Genomic DNA, 15,526 nt, shown 5'->3' with positions numbered 1-15,526 from the left:
TATATAATATAATATAATATAATATAATATAATATAATATAATATAAGATAATATAATATAATATAATATCAAATCATATCCTATACTATAATATCATATCATATCATATCATATCATATCACATAATATGATATAATATCATATCATATCATATCATATCATATCATATCATATCATATCATAATATAATATAATATCATATCATATCATTTAATATAATATGATATAATATAATATAATATAATATAATATAATATAATATAATATAATATAATATAATATAATATAATATAATATAATATAATATAATATCATATCATATCATATAATGTAATATCATATAATATCATATAATATAATATCATATCATATCAAATCATATCATATCATATCAAATCATATCATATACTATAATATCATATCATATCATATCACATAATATGATATAATATAATATAATATAATATAATATAATATAATATAATATAATATAATATAATATAATATAATATAATATAATATCATAGCATAGCATAGCATATCATATCATATCATATCATATCATAATATATCATATAATATCATATAATATCATATGATATCATATCATATAATATGATATCATATCATAATATCATATATAATATAATATCATATCATATCATATCATATCATATCATATCATATCATATCATATCATATCATATCATAATATATCATATAATATCATATAATATCATATCATATCATATAACATCATATCATATCATAATATATCATATAATATCATATAATATCATATCATAATATAATATCATATAATATCATATCATATCATATTATATGATATAATATCATATAATACCATATCATATAATATCATATCATATCATATCATATGGTATAAAATCATATAATATCATTTCATATCATATCATAATATAATATAATATCATTTCATATCATATCATAATATAATATAATATAATATAATATAATATAATATAATATAATATAATATAATATAATATAATATAATATAATATAATATAATATAATATAATATAATATAATGTAATATCATATCATATATAATATAATATCATATCATATCATATCATATAATATCATATCATATCATATATTATAATATATAATATCATATCATATCATATCATATAATATAATATGATATAATATCATATAATATAATATGATATAATATGATATCATATCATAATATAATATAATATAATATAATATAATATAATATAATATAATATAATATAATATAATATAATATAATATAATATAATATCGTATCGTATCATATTACATAATATAATATTACATAATATAATATCATATCATATCATATCATATCATACATATCATATCATATCATACATATCATATCATATCATATCATCTCAGAATCTGAATTGTGGGGGAGTTTAAGGTGAGAAAAACATCCCCAAAAAAGCTGCCAGCTTTCAGGTTTAGCAAACAATTTCTAAGAGGCACGGAAGCAGCTATTGTGATAGACCAGCAGCTTCTAGCAGTGTATAAGTTGCTTCTGACTCCATCTCCATCCTTCATTTTTGTTTCATTTATGTTGAAAGTTAACCTGTTCATGCACAATTTTTCTCCAGACCGCAAATCAGGAAAGCTGGCTCAAAATACCCTCTAGAAATTGGCAGCAACTGAAAGGAACCTATAACGTGTATTATAGACCAGCCTGTGAGAATGGCATTTTAAAATATCTTTTTTCTTATTGTCTTTCAAAAAGAGAGGATGGAGAGAATAACTGCTTTAAAATAGCATTAATATTATGAAGGTTTTTTTTGGTCAGTTCCAGCAGCGGTGATAAACATTTGTAAAGCGTTACAGGGAATAATGTATAAATGTGCTGGGGTCGTTAAGATAATGCACTTCCATTAAGGTGCAGTTTCTACTTTCTGCTTACTGTGCCAGAAGGAAAAGTGGTTTTCAAAGTTAACTGGGATTCAGTCAGGTTAATCCTACTGGAATAAATGGGAGCAGGACTCTTGGAAACCTCATCCAGTGCTACAAAACATTTTCTACCACTTAAAGCATTTCTAATGTCAAACACTTATATGTTGGGCAGTCTACTACGGTCTCAGTTTAAAACTTGCGTCATTTTGAAAATATTAGTGCTTTCTACTTCTGTTTTCATGTGATCTTAAAAATAGATATGAGGAACTTCTTAGGGGTATCCAATCCTGATCATATCTGAGAATGTTTCACAGCTGCCCTCGGTATCTTAAGGATGAAAGGTTTTTTTCTGTTTGTATCCAGATAGCTGCATAAGCATTTTGAGTTAGGAATGAATACAGCCAGCCCCAGATAACAACAAAAAAATGTTGCTTCTTGGTTAAAGCAAACCACTAAAAGAAAATATTTATCTCCAAAATACCTCAGGGGAGGGGGGAAAAGGCCAAACCAAAACCAATAACAACCCCTTCATCATACACCATGGATTTGTGCTTGGGTTACAACAGAACCTTTAGTTGTTTCCCAAAGTTTCAGGGATGAGGAGCTGGATATAGATGTATTTCCTAGATTCTAAAATGATCTTTAAATCCTCTAGACTAATGTTCTTGACGTGGCAGCCCACTGTGTTTCACCTATTGTCCATTTTCTGAGCCCTGTAGCGTGTTTTTCATTCAAAAGTTTTTGATACTTAACTCAGCAGCATTGTAAGATAAAATCTACCACTCTATCAGCTCTTCATCCTCCTTGCTATTTAAAATTACTGTCAAGCATCTCTTTGAAACCATCTGCAACATCCAGCTTGTGACAACTGCTATGTTTGAGAGAGACTGAAAATTCCCTCACTGTATAAATGTACATTAACTGCCAGGATATACTTTCCTTGTCTAAGTTCAGCTAACAAGAGATTCAGACTGCCCTAGGGAGACTTGCCAGTTTATCAGTTGTGTTATCAGAATTTTTTTTGTATGTAGTGTTTTGTGTATACGTTTTGGTTTTTTTTACAATTAAAAAGGTTAGTTTTGTCCCTCACTGACTCTTCCCTAATATGATTGTAAACAGTAATAATTGTTGAATGTTTCACCTTGTTTAAAGTCAGCTTGAATTTATGTTTGCTCTCTTTAAAGATGGTTTCAATACAAGCAATTTGTCAGGATGAATTCTGAGGTGTATATATATCTATATATATAGATATATATGTATACACATTTAACAGTGCTTTCATACATCCTCCTACCTATTAATATTCCATACAAGATCAAGGTTGAAATGTGGTCTTAACACACACTATTTGAACAAATAACAGTTAGAGCTCCTTTCACTTTTTAATTTACTATTTACTAGTACAGATTTACTGTTGGTATTGATTGAACCTTATTTTTGTGTTTCCTTAAGTATTAAGGTTCACAATAAAGTGGCAATTAAAGGCTGTAAGTCTCTCTGCTTTTCCAAAAGCAATTTGCTATAATAATCCATGTATTGTTTAGGTTGTAAAAAGAAGGTCTCAATGCTGTAGTAATTTTCCCAATTGACTACAAATTCTGCATTTAAAAGAAAACATCGTAGTTCGAATATTTAGTTTGGTTTTATCTTTTTATTTTCTTTTTAAACACAGTTCTAGTGTTTGACAGTCTTGAAGTCTGGTGTACATCATCCCAATTGAGCCACCATGGTTAGATTTGCCCAAATTGCCCATAATATGCTCCTGTGTATGATTAGGTTGATTTTGCAATATTAAATTAGAATCTGAAGAGAATAAGGTCAAAGAGAGCCTGACAACCAAAGACCAGTTTTGCAGACTAGTCTGGATTTCAGGTAACAAAAACCAGCTCTGCCATGGGGTAAAGTCAACAAGCTACATACAGATCAATGTCCAACTCTGGAAGGGGAAAAAAAAGACCATCTGCTGCAGTGCAAATGGAAAGGCAGAGTTGTAAAAGGGGGAGGATGTGTATGATACAATGCGCATATTAGCAGAGCCAAGTCTTCCAGGGGAAGGACCAAAACCGTTGAACACACTTTTCTTTTTCAGAGTATGTTGCCAAGTTGCAAGGAGAGAAATTAACTGTAAGCACACAGGCAGGCTGCTCTGGAGCTCAGAGCCAGACTCAGTGAGCTGATTTGGGGCCAGTGTGCTATTCCTTACCTCCTGGCTTTCATTTCCCTGGTTCAGACATGGTTTATCTGTCTCCAAGATGCACTGTGAGGATGCTTTTGCTAAGACTGTACAGGAAAGCCATACCTATTCAAACATAGTACTCACAGTAATAGGCAAATTTCCAGACTTGTACAGCATAATTATGCACAATTAGATTGGATATTAGGAAACATTTATTCACGGAAAGGGTTGTCAGGCACTGGAACAGGCTGCCGAAGGCAGTGGTGGCGTTACCGTCCCTGGAGGGGTTTAAAAGGCATTTAGACGAGGTTCTTAGGGACATGGGTGAGTGCCAGAGTTGGGTTATGGTTGGACTCGATGATCCTGAGGGTCTCTTCCAACTGAAATGATTCTATGATTCTATTCTATTCTATGCTGCCAAGCTGGTGTGCAAGATGAAGGATGCTGTCGGCCATTGAGGAGTTCTGGTAGTGGATGAAATCTATAGGAAACATTTTACAAAAGCATGATCTGTTTGCATGTGTGTTTTACAGACCCCTGCATGGTTTGACACCGCTCCTGAGCATCGTCCTAGTGCACACTAAGATGGAGTTGTTTTAGCTTTTCCCTCTCTTTAAGAGGGTTTTCTTTAATCACAAAGGGTGTAAACAGAAAGTTGGGTTGCAAAATACTAAACCTGTTTAAAGGAGATGCTCTCTGTTTTATTGCTCTACTGACTCCCTGGGCACATGCACATATGTTGCAGCCTGACATCTTCAGCAATGCTCAGCTGCTTTCATCACCATACTAGTGACATTCATAATACTGCTTTTAAATAATTATTTTTAAATAAATGACTCTATAGATCATGGATTTTTTTCCTAAGATCCCTGTGCAAAAAAATAATAATAATAGGGAGGAAGGAATTCCTCAAATACTGGAAAATACAAGCAGTATCATGCATAAACTTTGTATTGTTATGTGTTAAGAAGTTATCCATAAGGTATTTTTTAAAAATAAAATCACAAAACTCGTTTCAAATGTTTTAGTACAGATGTGGTTGAAGTGTTAACAGGCTAAACACATCAGAAAATAGTTAGAGAACTGTATTCAAACAGCTTAATAACTCAGTGTTTGTTAAATGTGTAATTCATCATGTGAAGTCTTGAAAAAGACTAACGTTTTTAGCTTCTTTTTGGAGATCTATGAGGAGTTTTTAAAGTGTTTTATAAGGAACAAGCTTCTTATCTTTTTACTGTGTATAGCTGCAACCCAGTCTAAAATATTAGGAAAGAGAAAAGCCATCTTTCCCTAATAGTGTCTTTTCTCCTAATTTAGCCTGTTCCATTTTCAGATACAGTTACTGTAGTGCCCTGTCTTGGTGCTCCTATATATTTGTCGCAGTTGCAGATACTCCATTCACTTTTCAGTCTTAACAACAGACTTACAGCAACATTTTACAGTCCATCTCTTCACCTCTAAAACAGAAGCTCATTTCTTACTGGCATCCAATTCTGAGGTGCCTTTTACAACTGTAATAAAATAATAACTTTGAGTAATTCCCTTGCTATTTCGCTAGCAGCCAAATACAAGACCTACCAAATATTACAAATGAAAGGCTAAATTTGGAATGGGCAAGCTTGCCAAATAAAGCATTACCTCAACAGGGCCATGAATTTTAAACTGAAATGTAACTGTAATGAATAGAACTCTGACAAATGGAAAAACAAAAGCCTTTTTTCTTGTCTAGATGTCTGCTTGGTACATGCTTCAGCTGCAAGAGAAGGACATGGGTCCCATACTTCTCATGAATGAGACTCAGATTGTTAAGAAAAAAGCACAAGATCAGATGATTCAAGTGTGGCTTCAGCTCCTAGTGCAGCGATTTTGCAAGGATAAGGATGGAACAGACAGACCGCTTTTCTGTCCAGGGAGACGGAGCTCACATTGCTACTTAATGCAAAAAAATTGCTACACCTGCCTGGTGCCAAATTTCCTGCTCTGTCAAACAGCCTGAGGAATTGATGCTGAAATCTGACCCTAATTACTAAACCATAAACCATTCCAAATCGCTTCACTCTCCCCAACAGCCAAGAGTCCTCTGACATTACTGACATTTTCTTTCTTTGTTTCTCATGCACTCTCCCCATGACTGAGATATACTTCAGCTCAGCTGAGACTTTGACAAAGTAAGGTTGATTTTCACATATTTAGCACCAAGTTCCCTATTAGCATCGATTTGCCTGTTTACTCATCCCTGACTTCAAACCAATAGCTTGAGCTTTGGCCGAAGCTCCTTGCATGGACAGAAGGTTCCCAGGAACCAGCTCCCCTTGCAAAGCCCAGAAAACACTGACTGCTTTTGCAAAACCTCACAACGATAAGGTACTACCATTCCAGCAATTTTATGCATGCATTTAAAAGAGACAACTAAAATGCGCTAAATTGTTTTAGAAATATCAAGTGACACTGGAGCCTTTTAAATTAAAGATACAGTGAACCTCACCACCTTCAACACAAGGATGATATAATGTGCTGTTTGGCTATAGAATTGGGAACGACCAAAGTGTGGTTAAAGTTATCACACTTGAGCATTGAAGTCATGTACAGATGAATAAGTGCCGTAGCAAATAACAAAAATTATTTTCCCCAGGCAGTTAAATACATTTGCACATGTTCCCCATTTTTTTTTCACCCCCTAGAAATTCAGTTTTAGCATTTTGCATAGGTCCTATACTAAATACTACTTCTAGAACAAAAGTTTTTGTATATTATATATATAAATCATTTCGGTCTGCACATTCTTTAACCTGCTTTCTTTTTAAACTATTACTAAGTTGTAACGCTAGACGCACACCGTCTGAAACATAATATATTTGGTGTATAGTATTTCACAAGGGAAAATGAGTTTCATATTTTCTTTTAAATCAATTTTGCTCCCGTGATAACATGGGCTGCGTATGGCAACTTAGACTTTTCCAGACAGATGTCTGGACATACAACGTGTATCTGCTGAGGACTGTCTTTAATCATGTGAACTGTCTACAAAAAAAGGTTTGGTTATTGCTCTTAAATTCTCCTGCACGGCGTGTTGCTCAAAACAGACTTTGGTTGTGTTGTCTTCATAATACAATTAAGGGGGGGGATTATTTTACAGTTATCAGTAAACTTTCCTACTGAATTTTGTCAAGTTTTAAGACAGAAACTATGTAACTAAATAAATGGGCATACTTCTCAGAAAGAGCATCAGAGAACGGGAAGAAGTCACAAAGTTTTTCACCAAGACGTTTTCCTTTAGTGGCAAGTCTTAAGATTACAGGAAAGATTCCCCCTGCAAAGGAGACTCTGTATTTTCCAAGATCATCAAGCTTTAAAAATAATGGGAAAAATTACACTGCCTTTAACAATTTCATACTTCACTGACTATGTGCTCTACCTGGCAGGGAAAAACGGAAAGTTGAGAAAAAGAAACGGGACAACTTCCACTCTCTTATTTCTGAAGCCTCAGAATTAAGATGACGATTTATCCCAGCAAATACCTCTTGGTTAATTAGTGCCTTGAATCGAAAGACTGCTGAAATAAGCCCCTTTGCTGGGGTGAGGGGACACTGCTAAATCATTGTTTCCTTATAATTTTGTAATACTGGGGTGTTCAAAGATGGAATTACTCTTCTGTGATTTCACAGTTTCAGTGTGCGCTGACTGGCTCTTTTAACACATTTTTCTCTTTTCCCTTTCATTATAAAGACCAACCTGGCAAGTGCAAGACAAAGCAGATGCTAACAACGTGGCTTATACAACCGGGAAACTATGTTTTCACACTGATTACCCCGTTCTGCAGCATCCACCTGGGGTAAGGCCAGCCTGCTTTCTCACAGCACAAAATGGGAAAGGGAAATGTTCCTATCATCACACAAAATATGGTTAGTGTTCAGCGAATCTGAATTTTGTCTTAAAAGAGCCATGTAAAAAAATAACAATCTATTAATCTGCATATAGCAATCTATATACACATGGCTATGCAAAATATATATATATATATATACATATATATATATAATGATGTAACTTCTGCGTAAGAAGTGCACTATATGCCATAATTTTTAAATGGAAAGTATTGAGAATTTTACCATATGAGAAAGCATTAAGGTTCTGTATGTGCTTTTGATACTGTCTTCATTATATTGAAGAAGTTGGATGTCTGCCTGCTGTAGTCTAGCTGTGACATTTTAGGACACATTTATTCACCTCAGGAGGAGAACATAATAGAAGAAATACAATTAAGATGTCGATTTCTATGATTAGATTTAAGTTAGATACTTTTTATCCCTTCACAGTAGACAAAAAAGGGGCATTCTGCAAAGCTGGACAACAACCATAGTGAATACGTTTTCATCTAGGCCCAGGCATATCAAAGCCTAATTCACATAATTCACCAGAGAACTGGAAACTAGAAGAAACAGGTAAAAATGAAGATAGATAAACCTGGAAAAGTTTGTCTCTGTAAGCTTCATACCTAAAACATCGCCTTCTACTATTCTGCAGTACTTTGTATCAGTTGTTTCTATACTTAAATAAAAAGCCAATGTGATTTATTCACAAGTAAGTGCCAAAGATTTCACACTAGCATCACCTATTAAAATCATTTAGATGCTGTTCACTGATGTGGAGCAAGAATGGAACAGGGCTTCATTAATAGAGAGCAGATGTGAATTAGTTCACTGTCTTGTCTATGCCAAAGTGCACACTTTGCTACGAAATATTAGAAAAAGAGCGTAACCTTTTTCATTCAAATGTCCTTGTAAGAAATGAAACAGGTGTACTTGTGCCATTGGGCTGAGATGAAGTTACACTCTGTGTGATGCTGGGCTCTCTGCTGCCATGGGGAGTTTTACTGCCCAGATTTACACTGGTGCAACCAAGAGCCCAGTTTAGACTTTCCGCTCCATCTTACACCTTGGCAATTTCACTGTGAAGTTAAATGAACCTCTCTTAATCCTACTTTATAATAGAGACACTGGGCCTGTTGCCTTCCACGAGAGCCACCATATCCCTCTGCGAGCAGATAATTCACAGCAGGTTTTGTTTCTGCAAGAGAAAAACTAATCCTCCTTGTTGAGATAAGACCGCAATGCATTTAAAATTATAGGACTGCTGCAAAGAGGGACTGAAAGACACAAGACCAGAGCTTTGCAGTTGAATCACAGGTTGCAACCGTTAAAAGGTATCCCAAAAATGGGATGGATTTATGAACATGCTACTTTAATTTTCTGCCTGTGTGACAGCACTGTGAAGCTGCACTAATAGGAACTCAGTCTTTCACTGAAAACAAAAACAACAAACACCACAACAACACACGCACACAAAAACCCACAAACAAAACAGCAAAAAGATATGAGGGAGCTGATACTAATGACCTGTTAAATACTCAAGCTAATTCTTCTCATAATGAGATGTTAATTCATTACAGGTTCAGTTTCTCCACTGTATAAAGCAAACAGCTGCAGGGGGTGAAAGTGAAGTTGTAGATGGATTTCATGTAGCCAACAAGCTGAAGAAACAAAATCCTCAGGCGCATCAGATCCTGTCCTCTACTGCTGTAGACTATACAGATGTTGGAGTCGACTACTGTGATTTTGCTGTGCAATGTAAACAAAGGATTATAGAGTGAGTAGTTTCAACAACATGAAAATATAAAATCCCTATTGTACGCTGGGTTATGTGTTGGTAGGAGAAGGTCTGCTCCTGCCACCTTGTGGAGAAGCACTGATTTAATGTGGTCTATAGTTATTTTTGGGTTTTTTTTTTAATTATTTTTGTATTTTGTCAGGGGTGGTTGTTGGTGGTAGTTTTTGTCTCTGTTTTTGTTATTGTGTTTGACTTTGTTTTGTTTTTCCAGTGGATGACTCGTTGTGTACTTTGTACCACCACAGCATAGTTTTCCTTGTTTGGTCTTCCCACACACCGTTTAGAAGTGGGGTAATTAGAGCAACTCCTGGGTACAGACACAGGTTAACAGCAGCTCCGTCTGCTACTAAATTCCAGCCAATGTACAGCTGTACCGTGCCAAAGAGAGGTCATCATCTGAAGCATTTATATTATGAACTATGCACTACAAATATATCAAATGCCAATGTCCATAATCTCTTCTGAATTTAAAGTTTATGATTCTACAACTAAAGAGCACAGAGAAAGATTTTTAAGCAAATTAAGCGTCCACACTTCTCCCGATTATCCCTTTTCCTAGTCAGGCTTAATTATCAAAATCCAACTCAATAACAGTCTGAATTTCATTTATAGAAACATACTGAAATTTCAGCAGGAGAGTTCAGTTGTTTAACCATGTTAAAATGTTTCGGTAACAACATAATACATTCCTTTTCCTTCTGTTTCACAGTGTGGATTCCAGAGGAGAAGCAGTTCGCATCAATTATAATAATGCAACAAGAGACACGGTGTTTGACATACCAGCTGAAAAAGTGAGGCCGTTTTATGCCGCTCTAAAGGAATTTAATGATTTATTAAACAGTGCAGAACATAAGTTTACTTTCAAGCTGAAACCAGGTCAGTAAGTTGCTTCTCCTCGCAATCATTTTTCACATGTTTTTCCTAACAGTCAAAACACTTGAGCATTGTTAAGCACTGGCACTGAGAGGAAATTTCAGTCCTTCTATCACTTATTCATGCTGCATCATTACATCCATCTCATAGATTTATTTTGCCATTGTTACACTATTAAAACAAAAATGGGGTAAATAGAGTCCACCTATTAATAAGTCCAGTGTATCTTTGTATTACACCGAAACCCCATCCCATGTAGGAAATTGTGAAGGGCGCTGCTGCTGGGCTGCTTTATCTGGTTGACCTATGCAAGACATCTGGAGGCAGATTTTCAGAAGTGCAAAGAGCTCTAAACTTCAGTTCCTGTCGTATAGAGCTGTGTTTTCAACGTAAAGCAGGCTACAAAAATGCCCTCTACTCTTTAAAAGTCAGTCTGTGCGTATATTTAACTACTTTGGCCTTAATATCTGTTCTTTCATTTCCTAGCTATAAAATAAAGTTACAAATAGTCACTCATCTCTCAAGAGATGTCACAAAAGTAAATTCGTTAGTGTATCTGACTGCCTCATGTACTGTGATGCTAGTGTCTTTAAAATGTCTACAAGGAAATTAATCTCTCTCTAGTGGGAACATGCAGTGAAATAATTTGTAAGAGCACATAATAAATGGTAAAACAAAGTACCTCACACTACATTAGTGCCATCCAACACATCAATTAAGGCACCAAAATGGTGGTAGAGGGGAGGGGGAGAAGGAAAGAAGGAATATAAGGTTATCTAATTAGAGATTTATCACAGCAGTGCTACACAAGGGAGAAAAATTTAAATGGCATGCTAGCCTTAATTACGTGATTTCCTAACTTTCAATGGCTTGACTTTGTTCTCATAAAATTCTGTTAACAGAGAGAGAAATGCAGGATGTGTTTAGCAAAAATAGTACCAGACTGATCAAATTAAAATCATCCTAGTGGCTTTTACCCTTTTTATCCTCCCCATGGGTTTGCTGTCGTCCCATTTCCCCTTAAGTCCTGCTTTTCTCAGCATGGACTCCCTTACTGCTCTGCTTTTTAACTCCTGGTTATACAAGAAGCAGAGGCAGAAAGGGACCTGCCCTCTCTGGTTGAGGATGACCAACTAAATTAGACTTACCATGTCATCGCTGTGTATCTCCAGCTGAGCTACTTGAAACTGTTGCTCCCTGACTATTGCTCACAGAGAAATTTTATGTAAGAAATGATGTATCAGTTTTTTAATAGGAAGGTATAAACATTTGAGGAATGGATGGTTTAGGTGAACAACAAAGATAAACCAAGCCTTTCAAATCCTGTTTTGGGTAGAAATGATTGACCAAAAAGAGTTCCCATTTGAAAGATGTTCAATGCACTTGTGTTTGCTCTTGCAAAGATGTTCTCAGAGTTGGTCGTCTTTTAACGTTTGTAGACAAGTGACTTGTAGATATGACAATCACAGACCAGCATCTGCTCTCTCATTACTGATACCCTCTGCTACAGACTGAAATAAGAAAACATAACTTAGATCACCAACGCACATCCAAAACATGATAGTTCTTAGCCTAGCACACTCTCAGGACTACCACATCAAAGAGAAAAAGTACATCATTAACATCATTTTCTGTAAGGGCAACACAAGGGAATTTATATTAATAGTTGCTTAAGAATAATCATGGTACATTCTTGGCATTAAGATGAGAAATATTAATTTTCCAGAACATAAAAGCATAAACGACACCTACATCTCTATGCAAAGCTGCCATAAATCAATTACCTAAATGCAATTTAACTCAAGATTCTTGGTACACCAACACAGAGACAGAATTCTATATGATCAACAAGATGAATGGGAAAACTATATTTCTAAGACCACGTGTCATCATCTAATGATTCTTTTGGTGCAACCTCTTTCTAGGAGACATAGTGACATTTGATAACTGGCGTGTGCTTCACGGTCGCCAAAGCTACCAGTCGGGATCAGAAGTGACTCGTCACCTGGAAGGTGCCTACGCGGACTGGGACGTGGTCATGTCCAGGCTCCGGCTCCTCAGGAAGAACATCCTGAATAGGGACTGAACTTTCTTCTAACCAGAATGAGCAAAACCTAGATTGTCTAACCTCAAAGACAAACAAAAAAACAACCAACAAACCAACCAAGTTTTCTTTTCAGAAACTAACATAATTAATTTATTTTGAGTTCCATAAGCTAAGGAACCTGTTGTTCATTACAATTTAAGATTTACCCTTGCCCTAGTCTTTGAATCTATAAAATGCATTGCTACCTCTGTCAGTTCATTTGCCTTTTAACAAAGTGGCTTGAAAAGTTATAATTTAACTGGACTGACTGGGTTTTGCAAAGCCTTCCTTTGTCCCCACAAATCTACTAGCCCTCCCCAGAAAGCTTAAAAAGGAGCAGCAGAAAAGAGCTTATAAGTGTTACTTACTAAAGGTTTGTTATGAACATCACCTTCCTCCATTTTCAGAGAGCCATTCTTTATTGTATAAATCATAACTAAAATTCATTGTAAAAATAAACCGCTGCCGTGGAGTTATTTTTATATATACACCCTTCTAGGTAGAACTCCGCCTTAACACAAGATCTCATTCAACAGATGCTCTATTTTGTATATCCCACTGTACATGTGATGACTATCACAGCCGCAAATAATTTTTCCTACATTTTTAAGTCCATAAGCTCAGAAACTATAGAGCTACCGGAGAATGTATCGTATCAGTTTTCCTCTGCATTAGGACTAGAAATACACCTCAGTGTAGAGATGGCAGATAGGGTCAAAAATCCCATCAGATGCTCTGCACAGGTGTAAGATCTGCAGGGCAGAAAGACTTTTGAGTAAAGTCTGGAAGAGGAATGTCAATGCTGCTTGGCAGCTGGAAAGCACAAGACATGATTATGGACTCTGCACCTGATAGAGAAGAGACTCAGATGCATTTTTATTACACCAAAGAGTATGTCTCTGATAGTCTTGGTCTGCAGGATGTTTTCCTTTAGGTTGCATTTTGAATAGAGGTGTTGTTATGTAAAAACTTCTGCAGCCAAAGTAGTGGTTTTTTCCCCTATGTTCAGACGCCAAATTCAGAAAGGAAGTTTTTATACCCAACAATATGTCCACTGAGTTTATTCTTTACTGTCCTTACAGCTGCAGAGTTAACAGGACGCCCTTTCACCCATGCTGAGCGCCTGACAAAACCACCACACCTCCACCCTCAGATCTGCTCTGTTCCACTGTTTATCTTCAAAATATTCCTTGAAAGTCAAATAAATTGTAGTCTCTTCCTAGTGGGCTAAAACAGTAGAACTGCCAACACAGGATTAAATAACTGTAGAATTCAATTTGCTGACACAAAAAAGCCCCAACATAAGTGAGACACTAACATCAGCTTGTAAACACTTCCATAGCTTCTACTTATCATTTACAGTCAACAGATATCTCAGCTGAAAAATAAAACTACATTAGGATTTAGTCATGACTCAGCATGGTGCAGTTCAAATCCATTCCTCTTTACTAAGTAGTGAAATGTTCTTAATCACAGTTTTGACATTAAGACATAGCATAACAAAACTGGATTTTAGGAGTAATCTGATTTCTCAGTGCCTCCTTTAACAATAAATTTTTTGCCTTTTCTATAAAAAGGAGAAAATGTGAGGAAAGGTTAATATCTAAATTATGTAGGACACCAGCAGTACTGTGCTTTAACTGTGATATTCCTAATATACCAATTTAATGAAGATTGCAATTTATAACTTTAAAACAAGACATCTTGGGATTTATACCAATGGTTAATAGAAAAGAGATATTTTCTGCTTTTATTCTGTACTTTTCTGCAAACTGTTTTATTCAAATTTCTGTTTATTAAAAGCTACTATGGAACTGATTACTGGTTTGGGCTCACATCTAACCACATAACATCTTCCGCACAGATATGAAGTTATTCTTATTATTTACAAATGTTCATCAGTATGATGAGACCTGGATCCACTCAGGTTTGTCCCGTATACTTGATAGTCAAAATAGAACTAAAGCCATAGCTTTGAACAGCTGAAGGAAAACAAACAAACAAACAAAAACAACACCAAAATTAATCCAGGTTCTCAATTGACCTAATTTTGCACTGCTCAGATTTTATTTTCCTCAGTGAAATGTGCCCTATTTAAAACTCACACTAAAAAAAAATCCCTGAAGTTCACACTTTATGCCTGAGATACATTGTACTTTATATACCCACACCTCCTTGAACTGTCCACATTTCCCCAAAATAATGTATTATCAGTGTTAAATAAATAACATAATTTTTTTTAAAAAGCCATCTTTGCAGATCACAGGTATATGCCACATACACAAGATGGGTGGGTGTAGGAGTGCTGGGGTTCCAGGTTCCCAACAGGATAAACAACCTGTTTACATCCAGTTTGCAGCACATAAATCCTTTAGTGTAATATATAAACATGATTCAACCTACTAGATATTCAATGAAGTATTTCATGTAGAGTAGAATACAAATAATGATAAAAACCACACAAATACAATCTAATCCCTGCAACACCTCCATGAGCTATGGCACAGTATCCAGTTTAACTGTGAAAGGGTCAAACTGCCCAAACCTGATCCACAATCAACAATTAACGTTTCTGGCTACAAAAGCTCTGCTCAATTTCTAGGATCCAGCTACTATCTCTATCACAAATTTAAATGCTAAACACATTTGCATCCTACTATAGTCATACTGGGAAAAGAGAAGATTTCTCTATCTGCAAAGTACATGACTGTATCAGATCCTGCTCGGGCTAAATAATGGAGCAGCAAGAGAAATTAGCTGGTGATAT

General features: G+C 35.2%; 1 protein-coding gene and 1 long non-coding RNA gene across 8 annotated transcripts in view; one reads left to right on the top strand and one right to left on the bottom strand.

Annotated features, from left to right (window-relative positions):
- BBOX1 (gamma-butyrobetaine hydroxylase 1) overlaps nt 1–14,577 on the top strand; it is a 37,430-nt gene extending 22,853 nt beyond the window's left edge. Inside the window, exons 4-7 of the mRNA XM_065065471.1 lie at nt 7,860–7,965; nt 9,583–9,779; nt 10,510–10,676; nt 12,599–14,577. Coding sequence (XP_064921543.1) covers nt 7,860–7,965; nt 9,583–9,779; nt 10,510–10,676; nt 12,599–12,759 — 631 coding nt within the window. The 3' untranslated portion in view covers nt 12,760–14,577. The remainder of the gene's footprint in view (nt 1–7,859; nt 7,966–9,582; nt 9,780–10,509; nt 10,677–12,598) is intronic.
- The window catches only part of LOC135579623 (uncharacterized), an 89,302-nt gene that overhangs the window by 19,526 nt on the left and 54,250 nt on the right, over nt 1–15,526 (bottom strand). The window lies entirely within an intron of this gene.

This window comes from Columba livia, chromosome 5 (assembly GCF_036013475.1).
Source record: "Columba livia isolate bColLiv1 breed racing homer chromosome 5, bColLiv1.pat.W.v2, whole genome shotgun sequence".
In the NCBI taxonomy this organism is placed as follows: Eukaryota; Metazoa; Chordata; class Aves; order Columbiformes; family Columbidae; genus Columba; species Columba livia.
The sequence above is the reverse complement of the archived record's forward strand: the minus strand, read 5'-3'. Positions and strand labels throughout refer to the sequence as shown.